The following is a 24,868-nucleotide window of genomic DNA, read 5'->3' on the forward strand; positions in this document are numbered from 1 at the left end:
GTTCAGAAGTTTTTATTTATCCTTAATGATTTTATATATATATATATATATATATATATATATATATATATATATATATATATATATATAAAATTACATTCAGTGTAAATCATAACATTATTGTGAAAATCACTGTTGAGAGAAAAAGTACAGGAAAGTATTCAATTAACTTCTCAGCATGATCATGGTTTAAAATCACTTCTTCAAAGTGCTGTTATTAAATGAACCCTGTACATCTTGGAAAATACATCATTTACAGATAATTTTTCTCAGCATGATAATAAATCATAATAAATCGAGAGCATCCTTTATGAGGATGCCAGTTTTCAAAGTTCCACATACAAAATAAGACCTTCGAGTGATATCACAACAATGCACGTAATAAATAAGGCGCAAAATAAATAGCTAATCTAGTTGACTTAAAGTGTCAGTTCCGAGGATGTGTTTCATACATACAGTCTTATGAATGAGTTCTCCATCAACGTTCAATCAAGTGCCATTCATTCTGCTCATCTCACTCGTACTCACTAATTAATTACCCGTGCTTTTGCCATCATGGCATTTACCTTGAATGGTTTTATGCCAATTAATAGCTGAAGGGAAAATGGTTGAGTAACACATAGATGAAAGCTGCTTGTCTCTTCAAACATGCATTTTGAGTTTGAGTTCTGCCATAACAGTATCAGTAAAAGCAACCGTTCAAGGGAAGTGAAGTCTCCATTCTTGCAAGGTCATTCTTAAATCACGTAAGAAGCATGTTCCAGTTTCACAGAGGGATGATATTGAGATCACAGCAAGGTGATGGCGAGAGCATGCGAAATCTCTTTCTCTCTCTCTCTCTCAGAGCTGTACAAGTAGGGCTGAGAGAGAGAACGCTGCCGCTCCCAGCAGATTGCTGTAAGTGGAGCAGCGGACCTCCGGGAGCAGACCTGCTGGATAGATAGAAGTGAGTTTCTTCAGGGTTTCCTTCCCCTCTGAATGCCCTTCGATGCTCATTGGTCCGAAGTGCAAAGCTGTCCCAACATTGGACGAAAAATATATATATAACCAAGCTCCTTGTACAGGGTGTACAGATATTTTTACATTTATCCAAGTCACCACAGAATGTGAATCCATTTTTTAACAAATATCTTAAATGAAGCTCTTATGCACCATTTGGGAAGTGAAGTTTAGTGTGCTTTATGTATTATAAATATGAGGATTGCTGGATTGGGAGTTGACTGTTATCACATGTAGGGCAAGAACAGTTGCGTCTGAGAGTCATGTGAGTCGGGAGCAAAATGAACTCACCTGGTGTCTATTTATAGACGAGGCAGTGGTGATGACAAGAAGTTGCCACTGCTTCCTATTAAAATACTGTAAGAGCTATTTCTAAGCCACTGTACAAAAAGTCTCGGTTTTGATTTTCTGTTTATGCCATGTAAAAAAGTAGTAAAGTAGCATGCAATTAGTAAAGGTTAATGAGTGTTAGAATAATTCCCAGCTAGCAGCAAGAGCTTAAAATCCCTCAGAGTTGGCAACATGTGCATGGGCCACATTCGTTGGTGCAAAAAAGATGCTGGTGGGTAAATTACAAATGTGTACGTTCCGTACACACAAGATCTCTAACACAATAGACATTAAGCACAGCTGGATTTGATTTAAGACACGAGTGCTTGTCTTTCAGTTCTACCAAGTCTGGTATGTTCTCATAAACGCTCACCGTTATGTTTTCTCTTCTCTTTGTCAATCAGTGGAGGTAAGTGGAGATGCTAAGCTTAAATACACACATAGACATTATCACTGGTATCACTACTACACAGATTTAAAAAAAAAAAAAAAAAAAAAACAAAAACATAGTTACACATTTGAAAAAAGTAATGCCGAATTATCTCCCATGTCAGTCTTTCAGCAGCGAGCAGTGAGTCAGTTAACTGGCATCACTACTCTGCCATACTGGCCTTGTCACACAGCTGCGTAATGAACTCTACCTGTGCAGGTCAATCAGGGTCAACAGAGGATTGATGGCATTTTTAAAATAGCTGCAGAAGCTAGATTGGGGCTCTGTCCAAAGCGTACAGAGGTCAAACATCTGCTGAGGCAGAGGGATTGATGATTAGTGCAGAAGTCTAATTTAAAGTGTGTGTTTGTAGGTGTGTGTGTGTGTGACTTCAAGCATCCTGCTGGCCGAGTGCCTGCAATTCGGTCGTGTAGAGTGAGTGCTGGAGGAAGACGTTCTTGCGGCTGTACATGTGCAGAGAGAGTGGCCCGCGTGGTGGCTGGCCCAGACGCCCGCTGAATGACGAGTGTGGCCTTGGCATGGCGAGTCTCTCGCTGTCTGAGGACAGGCTGCAAGAGCTGCCGCTCACCACGGCGCGAGGGATCTGAGAGGGACCCGGATGATCTAGCTTTCGCGGTGTGGTCGCCTCCGATGATGATGAGTATGTTTGTTCAGATCTCCTCTGGACTGCAGCGGGATCTCGAGTACCCATTCCTCCACTATGGCGCTCTTCTCCCCAACTGGATAATCTGGCTGACCTTCGCTCCCTTGGAAGACTGCTGCTGCTGCTATTGCCTATGGCTCGACTTGGATGGACAGCCTGTTGGCAGAAAGGGAAAAACAAATCAGGAAAAATGGTCTTGACTAAGAGCACATTAGAAAATTTATTTCCTGTTGTATCAGCATCCAAAAAGCGAAGGAATAAACTACAGTGACGGTACATTTGGCTGCGAGTTGCTAATTTAAGGGCAAAGAAGCTGGCGAAACATGATGTTTCCTAACTAATGTGAAAAAGGTGTTAAAGGTGTTAACTGAAAGCAGTTTTGCTCATGGTTTGATTTGAATGAATGGCCCGCTGAAACAGGAAAAAAGAAAAACTGAGACTTTGACCAAGAGCAAATTAGACCACTTAATTCAGCGACATCTTGATCAAACTCACTCGGGCTCCTGGAACCTCTTTAACTGTTTTCTGACCAACTGGAGCCTCTTTATGGAAGAGCTAGCTAGTGCGTATGCCAGGAATGTAGCACAGTAAAATGAAAATGTCACAGCAGAGATGAAGCCACCTGTTCATTTTTTCCAAAAAAGCACAGCCTCACTTACACACAGCCCATTACTTATGATGCTAATGAGCATAGCACCTATAAACGAAGCCATTAGCTAAAGGCTTCAATGTTTTGACTAAATACCACTCACAACTCAGCATGTAATCCCAGCTGAGTTTACAGCTAAAACGCAATGAAATAAACTGCAATGAGTGTAAATTTGACTGTTCCCCTGGGTTGAGGGAGAGTGTTGATTAAACGTGATGTTGCTTAACCAATGCGAAAAATCCGAAAGTTGTGAAGTGGAACTGAAAGCAGACAAGGGTAAAAATCAAAAGAAAGTACATTTCTACAGTTTGGTAGAAACTGAACAGCTTTTACGCACACCAAGAAAAGAAGGCGCAGGTGTGTGCACAGGCCAGGACATAGGTTTTGTAAAATATCAGAAGGAAAGGCAGAGATCAACAGAGTGGTGCGGATATGGAATGAGTTTCAGTTTACTCCTTTTCAACTCCTTCTCAAGTCTATGCCTCTACAAGCATTCAGTCTCTCAAAAGCGGGGACATAAAAGCATCTGTGATAGTGACAGAACAGTTTGGTGCTTTGGAAGTAGGCCAGAAACCTGCACACACACCCACACACACACCTCACTACACCTGCAGAGTCATGATGTTGAAAACAGGAGACTGGAGTAAATCACTGTGATTTAACAGCCTAATCCATTTGTGTCTTTATTAGCCTGTAATAAAAACCAGTCTGGTGATAATTGTACGCTTCTGCTAAAAGCCCCTCAGACTGATTACACCCACTGGGCAGTGAGAAGTACCATAGTTGTTCACCACACTATAAAGTACACACAAACCAACACTTAGAACAGCGAACAGAAAACAATAAATTGTTTCCGGGCGAACGAGTGATTATCAACTTCTGTTGTAAACTGGACTTAATACATGATCAATAACTGGAGATTGGATATCAAGCCTTCGTATTATTCCAATAAATATTATGTAAGAACAAGAAAGCCTTTATTTGTCACATATACATCGCAGTGAAATTCTGTTCTGCGCATATCAGAGCGCAGGGCCAGCCATGATAGGGCATGGGGCTTGAACCCTCGACCTTCTGAGCAGTAACCCAGAGGTTATCCACTGAACCAGCACTTCCCTTAAGAGGCTGTGGAAGCAGGAATAATATTCAAAGTCAGAGAAGTGATCTCAAATAAAAGCGTCAAAAGACCTCCCACTGTCAGATTTCGGCGATGACACTTCTAACACAGAGTGTGCTATTTTCCAGGCCTCCTGAATAAAGGAGTGCTTTAAATGATAAATGCTCTTTCATCAGTGTTTTCACTGAGACAAGTAGGAAATAAAGCCATTAGCTCCCGTTTGGAGCACAGTAGCCACCTATCTTTTATCACTGTCTCCCAAATGTCAGAGGCAGAGTAGACGTGTGCTCAGGCAGCATGGAGAGAAGAGACACAGTCCGCCTGCGGCTGCTGCAGAGCTACACGTCTAATGCTGTGAAGCGGCCACGTCTTCAGATGATAGAAGAGCTGACACAGAGAAGGAGAGAATATGGAAAACTCCCACAGGCTACATTGTGCACTCACAGACCTTACAATCATATGCTCAGGCCAAAGGCCGCTTTTTAACCTGCCACTGCACGCAAGGACAAATAGACTGTGTCTGCCACAGGGACAATGAGTTTGTATTGGGTGGAAGTCAAGATTTCAGTTGCTATTTATGATTCTCTCTGCTTTAAACTAGTGTCAACAACTGTTCCTTTTATTTAACACACCCACACGTTTGTCCTACTGTCCTTGTCAGGACCTTCAGTTGACTTAATTATTAAGTCAGCTGATTAATGCTATGTCTACACCTAAACCTACACCTAAAGGAAATCAGCCAAATGTACCCACAAGATTAAAACCATCAGGTATTGCTTTTCAGCTCACCACAGTTGTAACGAGTAGTTATTTGAGTTATCGTAGCCTTCTTGTAAGCTTGAACTAATCTGGCCATTCTCCTCTGACCTCTTTTGTCAGCAAGGCACTCTGCCCGCAGAACTGCACTCACTGGATGTTTTTTTGTTTTTGCATTTTGCATTCTGTGTAAATTCTATAAACTGTTATAGATGAACATCCCAAGAGAACAACAGTTTCTGAAATACGCAAACCAACCATGCCACAGTCAAATTCAGTGAGATCACCCCCCCCCATTCTGACGCTTGATGTCAACAGATGTTAGCATGTACTTAGAAACAGTCTGAGCACATCTAGTTCATTAATTTATCCATGTTCAACAACCACTTTATCCTGGTCAGGATCCCAGTCGCCTGTCCAGAGAAAAATGAGAGTGAAGTGGGAATACAGCTGTGTATACATCCTGGATGGGACATCGATCCATCATAGGGCATCACACTCTTTCCCACAGTCACACCTAGAGACAATTTAGCACAGCCAATCCACCTACCGGCATGTTTTTTGTGAGGTGGCAGGAAACCAGAAGAAACACACATGGATATGAAAAAAAAAAACCCAACACAGACGTTACCTCGAGGACAGGATTGAACCAGGGATACTGGAGCTAGGACCCCATCAATGCTATCTGCTCCGCCAGCATGGCAACTAGAAGAACAGTTGTTCTATTGTTTTTTTCCTTGCATATCTCACTAATGCAACACAGTCACTGAATTTGAATATTAGACCACAATTTCCAACCCTATTTACTGTCTTTCCCATGTATCTAAATGCAGATTTAGTTACTGTTCCATTGAAACACTAGGCGGTTCAGCAGTCTTGGTGTCTAAAGCCCCTGCCATCCAATCCCCAATAATAAACCCTCTTTCAAAGTCCATTAAATCCTTTCATTCTGCTGTTTTAATCCAAAATCAAGATCTGTGTGTATATGTGTGTTGAGATAAACAGTCAGATTTCCTGATACCACCTTGGAAACAGATATTTTTGTGCCCTTTGATATTAGACCTCTGCTTTGTGATATTTTAAATTACGACACCTGAAAGCAATATAAATATTCTTGTTTTATTATGAAAGGACATGCAGCGATAGCTCAAATCAGCCTAACCTTTTCATTGAGGCCCTGCATAAATAGTCACCTTTATTAGTCATACCTAGAATTATATCTCATTTCAACACCAGGGTCACTGCAGGTCTCCACCAATGCAATTTTCACTCTTTCTGGAGTACCTAAATGTCTCCCACCAGGTATCTGAGCAGGTCATTTGTCAGAGGTGTGTGGTTTTTTTTTTCGTTCACAGGAGTGTAATGTTCATGAACCTTCTGTAAAAGTCAGCAGTGCATCTGAAAATGAACCACATCCCGACACATTACGACACAGTACTACAGCACAGGAAGAGTACAAAGAGATGTGAGGGTGGGAAGCAAGCTAAATGGCAGAGAGATCAAAGAGATATTTGAGGGTAAAAACTGAGAGGAACATAAAAGTAAAGTAGTGTGAGAATAACAAAGGAATGACACCAATGTGTGTATGTGTGTGTCAGGGGTGTTACACATGTCACAATACGTAGCATACTGTATGTATATATGCACATTTAGGGAAAAAAGGGTTCTTCAGGGGTTCTTCGATGGCTTATTTAATAATTAAAGGTTCTTATTTTTCTAAAAATATTACACTTGGAACACTTCATGATAGGGAAAAACTTTCTGGTAGGGTTATACATCAGACCTTTCACTTCAGGCCACACTTCCACAACCCTCAGCTCATTCAGAGTTGGCCTGTGGGTTGCTTCTCTGACTAATGCCCTCCTTACCCGGTCACTGACTTTTGGTAGATGGTCTCCCCTAGGCATGGTTGTGCCATATTCTTTCCATTTTATAATAATGCATTTAATTTTTTTGTACATAGACATTACAAACAATAATCCCAATTAAATCCACTTCAGTTCCATGTTTTATCAGTACAAAATGTGGAAAAGTGCAAGAGGGGGTGAATATGTCTCCAAGGCACTATATAAGGATGGAATGACAAAAATGGATTTCAGCCAGGTCTGTTGTTCACGGAGACATGATGGCACTTTGATTTGAAAATGCAGTGTGTAAGAGTGAACATCAAAGCCCTTCCTCCTACTACTGCCTCCATCAAATAGCCATCAGCTTTGTGGGAAGATAAGGTGCTTTACAGTGCTTGTCTTGTTCTCTCTGACAGGACAGGCACTGGATAGACAATAGGGGATATGTATTTCAAAAAGAAAAAGAGGAGAGATGCAGATAAAAGCAGCATAAATTGAGTTTCTATCACACATTGTGGCAGATGTCTTCTCAGGCTGATGAAGCCTGTTTTAAGGACTGTCAGCTCCACTATGGTGACGGAAGTGTGTTCTAAGGATCATGTCACAAAAACGAACCGCGCATTCTTGCCAAATATGAGATTTTACAAGAAGAATTACAAAGCAGTGGCAGAAACGCAGCTGGGTGCCATAGCATCCTCAACAAACAATCACAGTTTTTCTTATACCAGCAGGCGAAGCTATTGCAGGCAGCTCTTTCTCACTAAAAAGTGCAACAAAACAAAATAAGCCAAACTGCTGGATAACATTCAGAGATGCACGTCCCATCAGCAACCTGGCACACTGTGTAATTTGCAAGCAGAGGTAGAACATGAAACAAGAGCCAAATGCTTGAGTGCCCTCAGGCTGTGATGTTAGAGCAGCTCTGCTCGGCTCGCTTCCATTTGCTTGGGTGCTAGTGTACGGAGTGCAGAGCAGTCACCCTCTCGCAGCTGTTATTACTGCACTCGGCTGAAATAAGTGTGACAGCCGAGGCTACAGACATTTATGTCAGGTGTAAAAACAACTCAAGGATACGGGGCTTGCCAGACTGCGAATATTTCTCTGTGACCCGCTGTGTGGCTTCAGATGCCCTCCCAACCTAGGCCTAATGTCAACAACTGCGGCAGCACTCGTTTACCGAGTCAACACTCTGAAGGAGGCAATGCATTTTTGAGAGCGAGCCTGGCACTAGCTGCTGCATTCCAAAGAAACTTTCTGCAAAGTCAAGGTTTGCAGAAGAAATTTCTGCAATGAATCTTTAATAAGGCAATTAGTGTTTGAATTATTAAAGCTTTCACAGACACAAAACATCAACTGTTCATCGCCTTACATTTATTAATTCCTTACATTTGTTAAGCTGGGAATGATACAGTGGTGCATTGGGTACCGCTGCCACCTCACAGCTCCAGAGTCTCTGGTTCGATCCTGAGCTCGGGTTACTGTCTATGCAGACTTTCATGTGTTTTTCTTGTGGCTACGAAAATTGTCCCCCGCGTGTGAATGAGAGTATGTTCCCTGCAGCATGTTTTCCTGCTTCACACTCAGAGCTCCCAGCAGTGCGTCTGTCCTTAGCTTTGCATCTGTGGATGGCCAAGTCAGTAGAGAGGCTCCGCTGTCAGAAGCTCAGCCAGGTCTCTCTCTTTTTTTTTTTTTTTTTAGAGCACTGGAGGGCTTGCCTAGTTTATCGCAACTCATTTTTCACACTAGTGCATCCTCTAGAGAGACTTCCTTTCTTTAGCACTTGCTACCAGGGCATTTAGGCCAGTATAATAACTGGAGTGATAATGTATTTCTCAATCCGTCGCCGACACTCATACCCTTTACATTGTCCGAGGATACATCAATTTCTTATTTTTAGTATGTTGGCTAGTGCCTGAGCATTTCTTTAATGAGCTGTCACAACTGGTTAACTTCTATCTTTGGGCAGAATAACATGAATATTCGACACACTGATACAAGTTTCTGGAGGGATTCTCATTCTCCACTTGTTGAACATGGAATAAAGTATATGGAAATACAAAGAGAGGATGAGGGGAACAGTATGTCCTTCACAGGGCCCATGAGTGTAGCTGTTGCATGAAATGTGGCTCTGAGCAATGGAGTGAGCGAAGGAAAGGTCGGCTGTACCGATGGCTGGCACCCCGCCTTAGGGATTTTCCAGCCAGGGTCTGCCTCTGATACACACGTCAATCGCTGTCCACACAAGCCCATATTAATTGCAACTACTATAGATAGTGACAGCCCATAGAGAAGGAGGGGGAAAAGTGAAGGCAAGAAAAAAAGAAGGCAGCAAGAGACGGCTTGCTCATAATCCGGTGGTGGGTGATGATATGGGACACTTTACCTGCCAGATGAAGGCAATGTCACAATAAATATTAACCATTTAAAGTCAACTATACAACCAAAGCGACAACATTTTAACACTGCTACCTAGTCTGAAATAAAACTACAAGTTCCTTGTTGTAAAATACTGAGTATATCAATATTTCTCACTAATAGAGCTTGAACAGTTGCGTCATATAACAGCACGAATGATTAGCATAAAGATGGCACTCCAACTCTAATGCTTTCCCGAGTTTCCTGGCTTAAAATGTGCAACTCCCAACTCAGTGACTAGCTGGTTAAAAACTGCGACAATACTACAAGACTTTTATATTTTCTAGCCTAGAAACACAACTAAAACAAAAAGTTACTCTGAAGCCAAACCATCCCGACAAAAGTCAAACCATCCTTATAACAATTTAAATCTCATTTTTAAACAACATTTGTGCTTACTTAAATTAATCTAGTACATTTCCAAAGTAAATGAGGGAATAACACTGAGCAGTAATACGATAGATTAGAATACACAGCGAATTAGAGGAATAGAGGGAAAAAAAATCAAACTCACAGTCATTGTGGATATCAATAGATAAGCAAAAGAATGAAAAGATTCTAAAATAGATTTTTTTTTTTATTATTTCTTTCATGATGACGGTAATCAACAACTACATATTGCAATGGGAATACATTATAGGAATACATTTGACCTTTGGGGGTGTGGGTGTGAGAGTGTGTGTGTGTGTGTGGGTGGGTGGGTGGTTGTGTATTGCACCAGCATGCCTCTTGCCATGCCTGAATTTGTCTCTGATGCATATGAAACCTTTGTGTGTGGTCTGCCCCATCTTGAAAATCCAAAGAAAATTTGTGCTTATCAGTTTTATTGTGGCAAAATATTCCTACTATATGCCTCAAGGCTATTCAGAATTTGCAGACTTGACAGGAATGTTTAATTAATATTCATGCTGTTGCCTTTTCTCCCATTTATGCCGGGGTAAACCGTGTTAGATCAGAATCACAGGGTCAGGGGTCCTCTCAGCATCCAAGAGATGATAAAACCAAAGTGCATGGCAAAAGGAAAAGAAGAAGCTAATTTACTGGCATACCATTCATCTCAAACTGAAAGCAAGCATGCATAGAAGGTCCAAAAAATTCTTAAATTTCACACATACGCTGCTGCTACCTCAGTAAGTTCGGAACCAGAGAAGGGAGGAGGATGCTCAGACTGCATCTGTCCTACTTTATTTTGACTAATGAACTCAAAATGTCCTGAATCTGTCCACTAGTGGGTGAGGAGGGCAGCGGTAAACAGGAGCAAGTCCCTTGGCTGGCACTGCCTGCGTGCCACTAAACAGTGATGGATACGCAACCTCATCCTTAGCAGGTGCACTGAGACATGCTGAAATCAACGTAAACGCATACTCGCACACACAATGGTCAAACGTATTAATTTAACGTATTTATGTAACAACACTATGTACTTTGAGTTATCGCAACAAAGAAATAAATAAAGTTTTAAAATCTATTTTAGAATCTGTTCTTTTGCTGATTTTTTTTGAGATAACTGTCAATCACTATGCACAGCAAATGAGTTGTCCGATTCAGTATGTTTTCTCATCCGTTGTTGGATATTCTATTAATGTTTAATCACACTCCCTAATTTACTTTTGAAATCTACTTGGTTTAGTTTTAGCAATCACATTTACTTTACCACTAAAAATCTGATTGCCTGAAGGCAAATTTCATCAATGGCTGATGGGCAATTTACAAGCAAACTCCATTTTTAGCATGCTTTTTTAAAAGCAACCAAAAAAAAAAAAAAATCTCAAACCCTTAAAGGCTCTTTAGCTGTCCATCTGTAGGAGTGCTTACAGGTTCTATGTCAAACCCTATAACAAAGTGTTTCTCTATCAGGAAGGGTTTCAAGCTAGAACTCTTTTAGGAAGCTAAGAATCCTTTGAAAACACATTTTGCCACCCATCCGTTTTATTTAACGACGCATGATTGAAGGTGCTAAGGTGAGTAAAAATAGTTTAATATAAAATGTACAGCAAAGTCCACTAGCTTATTAATCATTTTAGCTTCTCCTGAAAAGTTCTATATCTGATGCAGTACGCGGATAATATATGAGATCACACACCCACATACTGCTGTCTTACATATATAATGCGTTATTTTTTCATTTGATATTACTGGGAAGAAGAACTGGCTGACTGTGAGTCACTGGTAGATGATGTTTCCGAATGTAGCAACTCTGAACTGGCCCTGTCAAGAAAAAAAAGGGGTCTAAGAGAGCTGTGATCCCTGTCACACCCCTCTGTGCCCCAAGCCTGTCTCTTTCTCTCTCTCTCTCACACACACAAACACACACACGCACGCACATACAGGCTTATGCAGCACTCCTCTTCCCCTATCATACTCATGCTGCAATCTGCAGTCCAGAGGATAATGGAGCTCTAATTAATTTCTAAATCCAGCCTATTCTCAAAGATGAACAACGCTCAAATCTCTCTTTTGATGAATATGCTGATTGCGGCGGTATTCAATTAAGATGTCCCAAAAAACCATCAATGCATTCTAGTCAGTAAATCATCATATAAGTACTGCAGATCAGCGTCGTTCAAGATTCCTTTTTCCCCTTATGTCAGTCAGACCTAATGAGTTCTTGATTTGTTTGATGCTATAAATACCTTGGTGCAATCGAAGAGTTAAGAAGGAAAGAAATCCAATTACTTTCTGCAGTTGTTGCTATGGACAAAATAAACCAGGAAATAACACACAGCCCTTAATGGAGCCAATATAAATTGATTGTGCAGGGTTTCAGGTACAGCCACAGCTGTAAGTAAAAGGAATCTCTGACACAAGGGCCCTTTCAGTACACTGGATAAAATGGACTTCACTCCAGCCAGCCTGAACAGGGAAAGACAACTACATTTATCTCAATCAAAATAAAGACCAGCCTCTATGGATGGCAAGCTTTCAACTCTTCAATAGTGTACCCTGTCTGTGCCTTTTCTAGCCTTCTCTCCAAACCTAACTCTCCACTACAACACGTTCTGATCAAAATATAAACTGGTCCAGACTGAGTAAGTGTGTCTTTGTGACAACTGTCTCGGAAATGACAGGGCTCACAACATTCTGGCAAACAGAACAGTATGGAGGGAGTGGTAAATGTGTTCTATAAATGACTGCCAGTTTGGATTGCAAATTTGGACCTGCACCTTCTTAGTAATCCTCACAATATTATGTGCTAAAAGAAAAGAAATGGCTTCTAAATACTGTAGACAGAAATAATGAAAGCATAATGAATGAATTAGATTGACAATTCAAAGCTCCATGGACTAAATCACAATCCTGTTTAATCACTGGGGTAAGTGGTGGTGTAAGCAGGTCACAGCTCACTGGACAATAGTTAAGTAAAAATGGAATCGGGGCAGATTGTTGAGTGTGACTGTCAAACTGGTGCAGAGAGTGTGAGATATGGGTCTGAGATCTCAGCATGGTGAGCTTGATCATGGCTGTGGGGTTTAAACCAGTATCCAGCACAGGCGTTCACTCATATCTCACGCTGTTTGCAGCATCACTGAGCACTGTTTCTGTGTCAGCACTGGCAAGTAAGAGAGAGGAGGTTTCTTTTGGGCTAAAAGCAAATGAAGTCAAGGTTATGAGTGTTAAGATTTACCTTAAAAGGTAACTGAAGTGAACAGAGACCCCTCGCTGTAGTATGATGTTTGAGCTGCTCTTAGTTCAGATGAACTGATCGTAACAAATGTGTAAAAAGCAATTGCGGAAATTTAGTAAGTGCCATAGTTTCCTTACTACAACTAATGGTTTTGTTTGCTGCCCCTGCAATGTGTCCCATCTAGGGTGCATTTCTGCTTTGGGCACAGTGCTCCTGGGATAAGATACGGATCCTCAACAACCTTGACCGGTAAGAGTTTTATCGGTTTTATAGTTTCTATTTGTGCTTTTTTGCATGCAGCTTTTTTTTTTTTTTTTTTAAATCTTCTCTCACATATGAACGATACCTATGAAAGAAGGAAGTACTTAGAGCACAGGTGTCAAACTCTAGTGAAATACAGCCTGGTGTCTCTCTATAATCCGGCCTGCTCAAATTTGCAAAGAGAAATACTGAAACAGCCTGTAGTACCCACTACTCAAAATGTTCAGACCATCCAGACCTGTAATGTAGTCACCACCCGCGTTCTGGATGTGTACAGCAAGCATGGGCATTTAAATGTACGTCAGACCAGCATCTACAAATAGTTCAGAACCCTGCACTGTGTTGGCCTTTTGTGTGATTCAGTGACCGACTCCAAATCCCGAAATGCATTGCCCAGTGTAGGGACATAGAAATAGGTTGAAAAAAGAAAGGTCAATGGAGGGCAAAGCCAGGAGATATGGGAGAATAAGAACATGCTCTTAGCAGAGATAAGCACATGTGAGTTCTTCTTATATAGTTTCTATTAGCCCTTTTTTTTTTTTTTTGCCTAGAAAGCTTCTATGGACCATTTTCACAACATCCGTGTCACGATATCTGGTAATGAATAGCAGCATTTCGGTTGCCACTTTGAACATTGTTTAGTTAATGCATGGGTTACCGTGAATCCGAACTAATAACGGTATATTCAGGATTAAAGTAAGCAGTAAATATCTAAATTTTTCATACTTTTTACACTGCTACCGTTTAAGTCATTCACATGGCACAGGTGCTAATGAACACAGCACCAATAAACAAATTAGCTATCAGTCGGGGCATGTGTACCCCTTGTAGGGTGTAAAAATTGTCACTTTACTGTATTTTTAACATATATACACTATACGGCCAAAAGTAAGTGGATATCTGACAAGCACACCCATATGTGGGCCTTCGCCAAGCTGTTGAAGCACACAATTGTCTAGAATATCTTTGTATGTTGTAAGAGTTCCTTTTACTGGAACTTTGGGGACCAAACATATTCCAGCATGTTTACATTCACAGCATTTGGCAGATGGCCTTATCCAGAGCAACTTACATTTATACAGCTAAGCAGTTGAGAATTAAGGGCCCAGCAGTGGCAGCTTGGTGGTGCTGGGATTTGAACTCATGACCATCCAATCCAATGTCTTAACCACTGCCCCTATAACAACATCCCTGTGCACAAAGCAAGCTCCATAAAGACTTGGTGTGCCAAGGCTGAAGTCGAAAAACTCAAGTATGATGTCCTCAACCCCAGTGAACACCTTTGGGATGAACGCCAACTGAGCACCACGCTTTCTCACACGACCTCAGATGTTTGATCTGTACATTCAAATTAAGAGGGTATAGTCCCATGCTTTTGACATTTACAGCCAGTGGTTTTTGAGTAGCCAGATTCTTTGAAATGCTGGCTACAGACATCTTTGCTGCTCATCCTTATCCCAGCAAACAGCTCAAAGCCATTTCTTTCTCACCAGCACCTCGGTGGGAAACGAGTGAAAGCCAAGGATGTTTGCTTGAATTATTTGTGCATTTAGGGTACTCAATGATTGCGAGCTATATTTGCTGCCTTACTGGAAATTCTGAAACACTACTACTGACACTTTCGCATTCATAAACAAGGAAGTGTGAAAAGGGTCCACTGGTGTTAACTCATAGAATAGCTAATGTTAAATATGAATATCCTTACATTGTGGCCCTTCAAGGGCTCACAAAAATGCTGATGTGGCCTGGGCAGACTTAGAGGGAACACCAAACAGAAAGTGAATAAAAAAAAACAGCTGTAGCATTTTTATGGTAAGAAATGTATTTAAAAAAAAAATAACTTTAATATAAACAATATTTAATAAAAAGAACCGAAGCGGATTATTAATGAAAGATGCCAGCCCTGCTAGAATACAAAGAGAGACATTACACAATGCTGAAAGACCATCTGTATACTTCAGCTGAGATATTGATCTTATAAAGCTCTGGATTATATCAAAGCACAGTACTGCTTTAATGTCTGCAAAAGAGCAGCATGCAGACATTTAGAAACTTGAAGCACTATAGAAAAAGTGGTTTATTAATCATTACAATAAAACTTTCTACATCTATAATTAATTAGTTCTTGCAGCACATGATTTCCAACAGATCTGATTAAATGCTACAAACTAGGCATAATTACTAAATGACCCTTTATTCCATAATGACAATGAAAATAATGAAAATTATTAATTATTTTAATGCAAGTAACTTTACGCTGTACAAATTATAGGTATTTTCACATTGAGGCCAAACATTGATATCAATCATTTAATTAATCTGATCAGGACAAAATAGTGGTTTCAGCTCAACTGCTTCAGTGGCAAAGTCTATTTTGCTGGTTCTTTCAGCTAGCTAAGCAGATAAAAGAGGTTGCAAGTGAGAAGGAAAAAGAAAGGGATTTTCGTGCCCTGCACACAGAGGGCAGCATATCTGATTTCGGTTCAAGTTGCTCTTAAACAAACTATATGAAACCAATTATATATATATTATATATTATATGTCTGCTGAAATATTTATATGGGTACTTTTTCCTGTTGTGGAATAAACCACAATGTCTTATCCCACAAAAAAAAGTACACATCTTCTCTGGCTGAGCGTTGACTGTTACAAGCTTGAACTAACAACTCCAATAATAGACAGTGGCCTGGAGGCTGCTTAATAATACATCAATCTCTGTGTCTCTTCCCAAGATTTAATCCATCAACCAGACACACTCTTCTTTTCCACCTGTAGCCAACCACAGCTGAGAAACCAGATACTGAAACATCTGATATAGGCTCAAAGAAGGGCATGTGCCAAAGAGAGGTTCTCAGCTGCAAATTAATCAGTCTTGTTTAACTAAAAACAATATAATAAAACTGTTTCTAATGTCGTTTGCATCACTGAACTTGTCATTCCTGAAGTAACAAAATTAGTGCTTCCTAAACCTGATATCAAACTGAATCATTCAATCAGTCAAAGAACAATGGTCATGAAACAGAAACAATAATACATGTAAGTAATGTTAATGTGATCCTATAACACTCTACTCCAATTTTACATTCTGAAGTATCTAAAATAATCAATAAATATGTGAAATTATTTAAAAAAAACAAAAAAACATTTGAGTTAGTACAGGTATTCATAGTTTCCTGTGAAATGTAATCAGGGTAATATTTAAAGTTGACGTGCACTTTAACAACTACCATAATCAGCCATTCTCAGCCCACTGAAGCACTCATTAGAAATTTAACTTGTACGAGTGGCTCTGTTCTCTACTGTCAACTCACACTTCAGTAAATTCTATGTCATATGAGAATATGACAAATATTTAGAAAGTTTGACCCGTTTGGTTCATTCGCATTGTTTGAAGTACCTAAACTTTTCCAGCACCGACCTGTGAGCGCGCAGGCTTTCTGATGTCAATAACATATTTCCGCTATATGTGCCCTTGAGCTTTGTAAGTGGGAGTAAGTCCAGAGATGATAAAGTAGTCTCTGCAGTGCACTTCTGTACTGTACATGCAATGGATCAACAGAGTCTGAATCTTGGCACCGCTCTATAAAGTACACACCTGCAAGGCTCTCTAACCTCTTTCTGAATTAATGAAACAGATGTCGGTCTGTAGCTTTTGGTACATAAACACGGATTACCTTACATGCCTTTCCAGCTAAAAAAAACAACAGGCTAAATGCAAACCACACAGAAAAAGGATTCAAAGGACACCATAATACACTAAACACAATACACTACTATTTAACTCAATCTACTGGTGATACAGAATGTTAACAAATGACAGACTTTCACACTACCACCCAAAATCTAACACAGAGCTATGGCACAGAGAAAGGCAGAGCAGCAGGGCTTCAAGTTTTACTCACATTAAAACACCTACTCTGCACCCACAGAGCTAATGGGGGGTGACTGGTGTGATTTGCATCCCATCTACATTTTCTACTTTCTACTGGGTTGCTTCCCTGTGTGTTTGTGTTAGTGAGGCGTTTTCAAATTCTTCCACGTTACTCACAACGTGGGAATTCAAATAGCTGCCTGAATGTGTTCTTATAAATCCGCTTCCATTTCTCCTCACTGTTATCATTTAATGTCCCGTTCAGTGCATGTCTTGATTTGTATTTTTGTAATGAGCACTAAATATCTACATGGAACCTGGAGGAAAAAATGCATTAAGGCAGTGTCAAATGGGAACAAACATTAACAAAAAGATGACATAATTTCATATGAAAATGGCTGTGGATTTGGTAAGCATTGATGAAGAGACACCACAATCAACATGCCCCCGATTAAGATTACTGATAAGATTACAACCCAATAATCACTCTAATTTCATAAGGAGCACCGCAGCAATTAAGCGATTATATTATTCGATGATGCAATTTCAAAAGCTCTGCTGTTTCCCTTAATTAAGCAGGGTGAAGATTGGAGGAGAGAAGAGACCTGCTTTTGATTAGAGTCAGACAGGGCTGCTTCATATAGAGATACCTCCTACCTGCGTTCTGCCTCCATCACAGGCTCGTGTTGCTCACTGCGCCCACAACGAAGGATCACGGAGGGACAAGAGAACACAACAATAAACAGACAGATGAACATGATGCATGCAAAACACAAATAAAAACTGAATATAAAATGAAGTGAAAAGAACAACAAAGGTATACATGGTGAGACGAGTTGGAATGGTGTGTTGTTATGCAGATGTAATGATGCCTTAGAATTCACTTCCCAGTGCATCAAGGGAAGATCAGGACTGTTAAGAAGGGGGGGAAAATACTTTCTACAAAGTACATATAAATAAAGCTGTATTTATTTATTAATTGTGCTTACAATAATCCATTTTACTACTATGGCTACATCATCATTATAACATGTGGCTTGTATATTCTTTCTTATATAATTCTTTACCAGTATTAAATGTGCTTTATATTCATGAACAGATCATTAGCTGTCAGAAGAGAACTGCAATATGGCACATGACTTGAAATTGAATGGGCTAATGTCACCAAAGATTCAATTACGGTGTTTGGTTGAAGCTTTATCACCAAGGCATTGTTAAATTGTTACCAAATTAGACAGAGTTATAAACATTCTTTTAATTATTTACATATAGATATTAAAGTAAATCAGTGCTATGGTAATAGCACAGACTCAACAAATGTAATCAACGTGGAACACAAAATGTGTTATTTGAAGAAATTTGCAAGAGGAAACTCTGAACAGTGTTTCTGATCTCTGGGGGGGAGTGAACCTGCAGATGCTTAAGGAAGCAGTAGGTGGGTGAGTGACTCAGACTGCAACATGTATTTAGAGTTACTGAGTGAAAAGATGTCGGGGGGGGGATGCCACTGCCATTTTCCCCCCTGCCAAAGGGGACTTGAAACAACTGAAAAATGGTCATTTGTAGCATTTATTAAAAGTGGGGAATGTAATTATTTCGCTCTGTGTCTGATGAACAATCCACTCAAATAAATGGATGTTTTCACTGACATTTAGTGTACACACAGTGACATGACTACACTGTCAGAAGTCAGAGACCGAGTCTCAATCTGGTCTTACAACAGCCTTCAGAGATATTCACAGGGAGGAAAATAAGAGACTAAACTAAAAAAATTTAAAATGTTCAGTAATGGGTGCTCTCGAGTGAGAAAAGCATTTGTTGCAAGTTTGAATCCCGATGATGCCACAGCTATCCATGACTGGAAGCCAAGAGAGCAAAACTGGCCATTCTCTCTGGGTGGGAGGGACTGCATGCTCTTTCTCTCCTGTCAGTCGTAGTGACACTAGCCAATCATGGGCATCCGGGAGCTCATGTATGCAGAAGAGGGCATATAGCACTTTCCTCTGAGTGTGATATGCTGCCCTGTGACGCAGCATGAGCAGCAGTTCAAAATAATATTGTGGCTGGCTTCACGTGTTTTGGAGCAGAGAACGTGTTAACCTTCACCCTCTACGGTTAGGTATTTGTTTAACGGGGAAATGGATGACAAAAAAAGGTAAATATTCAGTAATATCAACTGTAGATATCTGATTAGTTAGGCTTAAACGTTGATAAATCTAAGCATTTCAAAATCAAATGTCTGTGCAACACGTAGATTAAAAGACAAGGAGCATAACGTTTCTGTTGATACCGTGCATTTAAAACATGCCATTTAAAACGCCAACCTACCAAAAAAAAAAAAAAAAGACTTGAGGCCACAACCAAGAACAAACTCTAGGATTGGTGTCATTGATGATATAATTCTTTATTAAATTCTTGCCACAATGTTCTTCCCTCTCCCAGCCATCTGTCCCCGTTGAGGTGTCGCCTGTGCATTCTGTCGCACATTGGCCCTTGAGGGGGAAGAATTGAGGGATGAGAGAGAGAGACAGAGACACACATCAACTAGCACGCACCTTCCACTAATATCTAAATACCCCACAGACAGCCTGCAGCCAGCCTAGTGTACCAGAACTTAATATTTCTGTTGCTCATTTTGGGCCGCAGTCATTACCCTGACAAAGTTATTAAAGTTAAGCCAGGCTACAGCCTGAGCATAACAATACAAGAGATATTGCATGATTACACAAAAGATGACATTTTCAAATGACAGCATATATTAGGGGCTAGGAAAAATGCACTTAACATTCATCCCTGAAGAACTACTTAATCAACAGTCATGCCACTTCATTAAAAAAAAATGCAAGTGTCCTCCAACCTGCCTGCTGCTTAATATTTTCACACAAGCACCCACACGCGTTTGGCGTCACACCTGATGATGCCTTAGCACTAAGCCCAGATGGAATACTGTGTTAATGACAGCCTTCTTAAGTTAAAAAGCACATCCACACAGCCTAACACTTCAATGACATGCAGAAAGACCATATCATTATAACACACACTTCAAGTCCCTTTACTGATGCTTTCATGTGAATCCATCTCACTATTAAGTCCATACGCACTTAAAAATACACATCACTTTTGTAATGGCGTCTCATCATCAAGTGTTTTCTCTCTCCCCACTCCAAGCTTCTTCTTCCAAGAGACTCACCTTCCCACTCTCCTGCCTGAGAAAAAATGTGAAGGAAAGTAAAAGACAAAACTAAGAAAAAGACAGAGGCTGACAGATCCTCTCCAGCTGATGGCATGTTGGATGAGACAAGATGGATACAGCCATAGGGCCAAAGCTATGGGACCTAAGGAACAGCAGTGGCTGCTGGGAGCCCACGCACCTTCCTGAGGGATGCTGTCTCATTAGCTGCTACCGCCTGCCTGCTTTCTGGCCATACTCCAATGCTTTATCCAAATCATAGTGGCGCAGATCAGCACTTCATTACTGCATGAGACACACTTGAAAACGTTCACTCACTTGCCAACAGCCGCATGCAGAACTCCCAAGAATGGCAATCATGAAGAGCACAAAAATAAAACGAAAATAGAAAAGCAATTCTGTGATATGGTAAATTTGTAAATCAATTCTGTGAATTTGAAATGTAATATTGTATTTTCTGAAAGGAACAATGCGCCGCCTGTAATTCCTACCATGCAAGTAAGTAGATTAGGTACCAAATTAGGTACTCTACTAAACTATGCTATGAAGCTTGAAGGAAAATGAGGGGAAAAAAATAAAGAAACAATTTCAATGAGCACAATGAGACACCTTCCATCTTAGCTAATCTGCACTAAATTACCCATGACCTGCATTTACGGGAACTATACCACAGGGGCATATCCCAGTTAGCGCAAAAAATAAAAACAATAAATAAATAAATATTTCAGAGTTAGAACATATAGATCATACTCACTGTTTGCAATTTCGGTTTCATTCATTGTATACTATATGTTCATAAGTTTTGCGTATCTCAGCAAAAAATAAATAAATAAAAATAGTCAAAAGTGGATCAAAGCATATGTGGCCTTCTGCCTTCCTGCAGCCAGCTCCTCCTCCTGAATAAACACGCCACTTTCATCTTCCAAATTCGGGCGCTTTGGGCAGAGAGTTGCCATTCTCATGCTTCAGTCTGCGTGGATTATCATTCAATATACTTACGCCCACACAAGGGAAGTATATCTATGCGTTTCTCTGAGTTTTCCCTTCATCTCCGAAGCAGTACTTCTGGGGGATTAAATGCAAAATAAATGTGAGGCAAGCTTTAGGCATTTAAACTAGAGATGACTGCTCTGTGAGGGACAGATCAAGAACTCCATCTAATGTCGGGAGATATGGCATAAAAAGGCCACACTTGAAGCTGTAATTTCTTAAGTACCATTAGTGCATATAAAAGCCCAGACTATACACATACATACAAGAGCAGCGGGATGGGAGATATATATAGAGAAAGACAGATACAGATAAAGCTTGGCAGGCAGGAATTGGATTGGCTGAGTGAAAAAGACAAGCTGTAGAGGTTTCAAAAAAGCAGGCAAGAATCCAGAAGCATCAGTGAGGGAGTAACAGTGTCCAGCTCTCTGAGCCATGGTTGTATGCCATGCTTTGTATGAAGCACCACATGGTTGTGGGAAGAATTTGCACGGCTGCCTGGGAGACAAGGCAGGAGCAGGAGCACTGGGACTGGCACAAGCTTGGCCCTGGAAGTGAAAGCACACACGATGTATCTTTCGAGCAGGTCTGGTAAACAGCCTACTCACACATCCACAATATGATCAGCATGGTCAGGGGACAGCACAGGTGAATTCCTTAAACCCACTAAACAAAGCCAAAAAGATTTTCTGTCTGAACTTAATGAACAAACTTTGAGTAAAACAGAAGTGTGTCTTAGTTATGCACGATTCTTTCCTTGGACTTAAGCTCATTTTTCTTGTGCCAGTGAGGAGCAGTATTAAGTCCAGCACCGTGGTCTCAACTACAATATGGCTATGACTAAAAGCAAGATAAAATGCCCTACGTTCTGTGAACTTATGATTTTATAACCTTAATTTGGTATACTACGGCTTCATTAAGCTGTGTGCACAATTAAAATAAAATGCTAAATAAAAGGATGATCAAGTGCTATTTTATAAATTACATATAACTTTATAAAGATACATATAAATTACAAATAGAACTACTGATGCAGCAATATATTGGCAATATTCCAGACTAGTAGATTTTAATACTGTTTAAAATCTTCTCAATCATATTATATTACAATATTAATCATTTTTATTTTACATTTTTAAATTGCTTTTATGTTACCTCGTATTAGACATAAACAATATGATGCAACATTAGACATAAAAACATTTGTGTCTACAGACTGCATGTTCTACACATATTCTTGGGCTTAAACGCAAGTGTCTAGATGCTTTTGAAAGACACCTGTATTCCAGACAAAACTGACAACCTCAGAGGCATGAACTACACACAGGTCATTTGCATACGCTGAACGACGTACCAAAAAAAAATTGACTTAAGTAGGTGTGTAGCCCATCTCTGAATACTTGGAACTTTCAAAGCATAAATATTGATGTAACATTTGGACTCAAGTTGCCAACTCTGAACTTCCTGGTATTTCTTATCATCACCTCATCGAATGTAGCCATACTAATCCTAACTTCAAATATTTAATATTAATCTTAGAAAGTATTCTTAGGCTACAACAAGACATATTTTAACATTATGTCTGTTGATCATTTCTTTTTGACATTTCTGCACGCTCATATCCATGGTTTCACATTATAATAGTGTAATTTCCAACACAGTCAATTATTATGCCCTATTAAAGTTCAGGTTAGTTCTAGCCACACACGCTTTCATCATGGCTCACTCCTAAGCTATTTGTAATGAAGGCCATTGGCAGACATCCTGAAATCTTATCTAAAAACTGGGCTCCTTATATTTCCTGTATATTTAAGCATGGGTTGCTTGTGCAACTTATAATCATAGCCTATGTCCGCTCCAGGTCCAAATCACCATTTATGACCACTAACAATCCCCTCAAACCCACTGCATCAACTACACCCTGTACTGCTGAACACTTGCCAAGCATTTCTTGAGTTTTTTTTAAGGATAAATTTAACAATATCCACCAAAATTTCCCCACTGCTCCCTTCTACTCTCTTACGGCAATTTGGACACCAGCTCCTGTGCTGTAGATTCCATCTCTGTCTCAGAGGTCGGTACTAAATCTTGCTCTTCATTCTGTGAGCTTGACTCCTACCTTCAATCTTAAAGCTTGTGCTTCTGTCCTCTCTACTCCTGCTGTTCGATTGATAAGTGAATGGGTGTTGTTACACCCGTCCTGAAAAAACCTGGCCTTGACACAACTTCTCTTGCCAACTGTGAGTGATGGAAAAAGTGCTCCTACTGTCTGTTGATGCTGGTCCACTGAGCATTCTTCTTCTCCTTGATCTCACTGTGGCTTTTTATACTATAAATACCTTTTGAACAGAACACAGTTCATTAGTTTAGGAAAGCGTATATCATCTTCCTCGCCTGTCAATCAAGGGGTGCCTCAAGGCTCAGTTCTCAGTCCCTTCCTTTTCATTATATATAGTACACGCTACCTAGACAAATTACAAGCTTTCATTGTTATGCTGATGACATGTAAATGCACATTCAACCACATACCTTAACTATATGTTGCCCCATTCATTCCAGCAATAAGGTATGCATGCATTTCTGACCGAAAACTGTGGATGAATGAAAACTTTCTTAAACCCAAACAAAACAGAAGTTGCTCAAATATCAGTAGATGTCTGTCTGCTGACATTAATGGTGTATGCACAGGTTGTCAGGAATGTTGGTGTTGTTCTTGACTTCACTTTCACTTAAGCCTCACATTACACATTTCTCATTAAATCTGCTCTTTCTTATATATCAGTGATGCTAAACATTTGGTCATTAGCTCTTGTATTGATTATTGTAATGCACTGGTTTATCGGTATATCAGCTAAAACTCTGAACAACTTCAAACTGCTCGAGTACTAACACACACCAGGCGATCTGCTCGTATTACACCCATGCTGTATCAGTTACACTAGTTACCCTTATCTTCACATATTCAATACAACCTACTTCTTATTACTTTCAAAGCCCTTCACAGTCTTGCTCCTGCCTATCTTTCTTTTACATCCCATCTTGCTCCCTCAAGTCCTCTGGCAGCAGACTGCAGTTTCACACACAAGGCTTTCATCAGTGGGTGGAAGGTCATTTAGTGCCATGGCTTACCCTAATCGCTCTGTGACTACACTTCTATTGCTTCTTTCAAATCTCAACTGAAAACATTTCTCTTCACACAATATTATCTTTTTTTTAAGTTACTTTGTGTTACATGCTTTGTAAAGCACCCCTGAGAATAAGAAAGGTGCTTTATAAACTTAACAGCTGAATAATTAAAGAAGCCCTCACAAAATATGCTTTTTCCATGTGTTCACCTCTCCTGCACTGCCAGTCCTGTTAATCCAAAAAAAGTCCACTTTACTTTACTGCACCCTGTGAGATACTTCACAGAGAGACAATTAAACTCCAAAAAGTTCACAATAGTGTCACAACAAACAATTACAAAGACCCTATTTTATTGTGAGCACTAATAATCACTGTTCCACATGTGAATATGAGCATGCAGATTGGCACAGCTGGAGGACAGTGAAGATGCCAGAGATCAGACAGGTGGCACTAGCGTAGGTCTCTGTCACCGCCATTCTGCATCAGTCTGAGGCATGAAATCATATAAAATTGTGATTTAAGAGCTGCTAGGTGGACTGCAAAATCGCTCATTCACCTAAGCATGCCCCATAAAGGGTGTCTTCAGAGCTAGGACAAA

The 24,868-nt window shown here is 40.1% G+C and overlaps 1 protein-coding gene across 3 annotated transcripts in view; it reads right to left on the reverse strand.

The window, feature by feature from the left end:
* Positions 1–103: 103 nt before the first annotated feature.
* ccser1 (coiled-coil serine-rich protein 1) overlaps positions 104–24,868 on the reverse strand; it is a 77,194-nt gene continuing 52,429 nt past the window's right edge. Inside the window, exons 10-11 of one of the 3 annotated variants that reach the window (XM_026917104.3) lie at positions 17,622–17,657; positions 2,450–2,579 (exon numbers count right to left, since the gene is read on the reverse strand). In XM_026917104.3, the coding sequence (XP_026772905.2) occupies positions 17,655–17,657 (3 nt within the window). In that variant the 3' untranslated portion in view covers positions 2,450–2,579; positions 17,622–17,654. Of the gene's footprint in view, positions 2,580–17,621; positions 17,658–17,735; positions 20,171–24,868 lie in introns of those variants that run through there. The other 2 variants (XM_026917097.3, XM_053236087.1) reach the window with 2 other exon arrangements.

The sequence above is a fragment of the Pangasianodon hypophthalmus genome, chromosome 8, assembly GCF_027358585.1.
Source record: "Pangasianodon hypophthalmus isolate fPanHyp1 chromosome 8, fPanHyp1.pri, whole genome shotgun sequence".
Classification (NCBI taxonomy): domain Eukaryota; kingdom Metazoa; phylum Chordata; class Actinopteri; order Siluriformes; family Pangasiidae; genus Pangasianodon; species Pangasianodon hypophthalmus.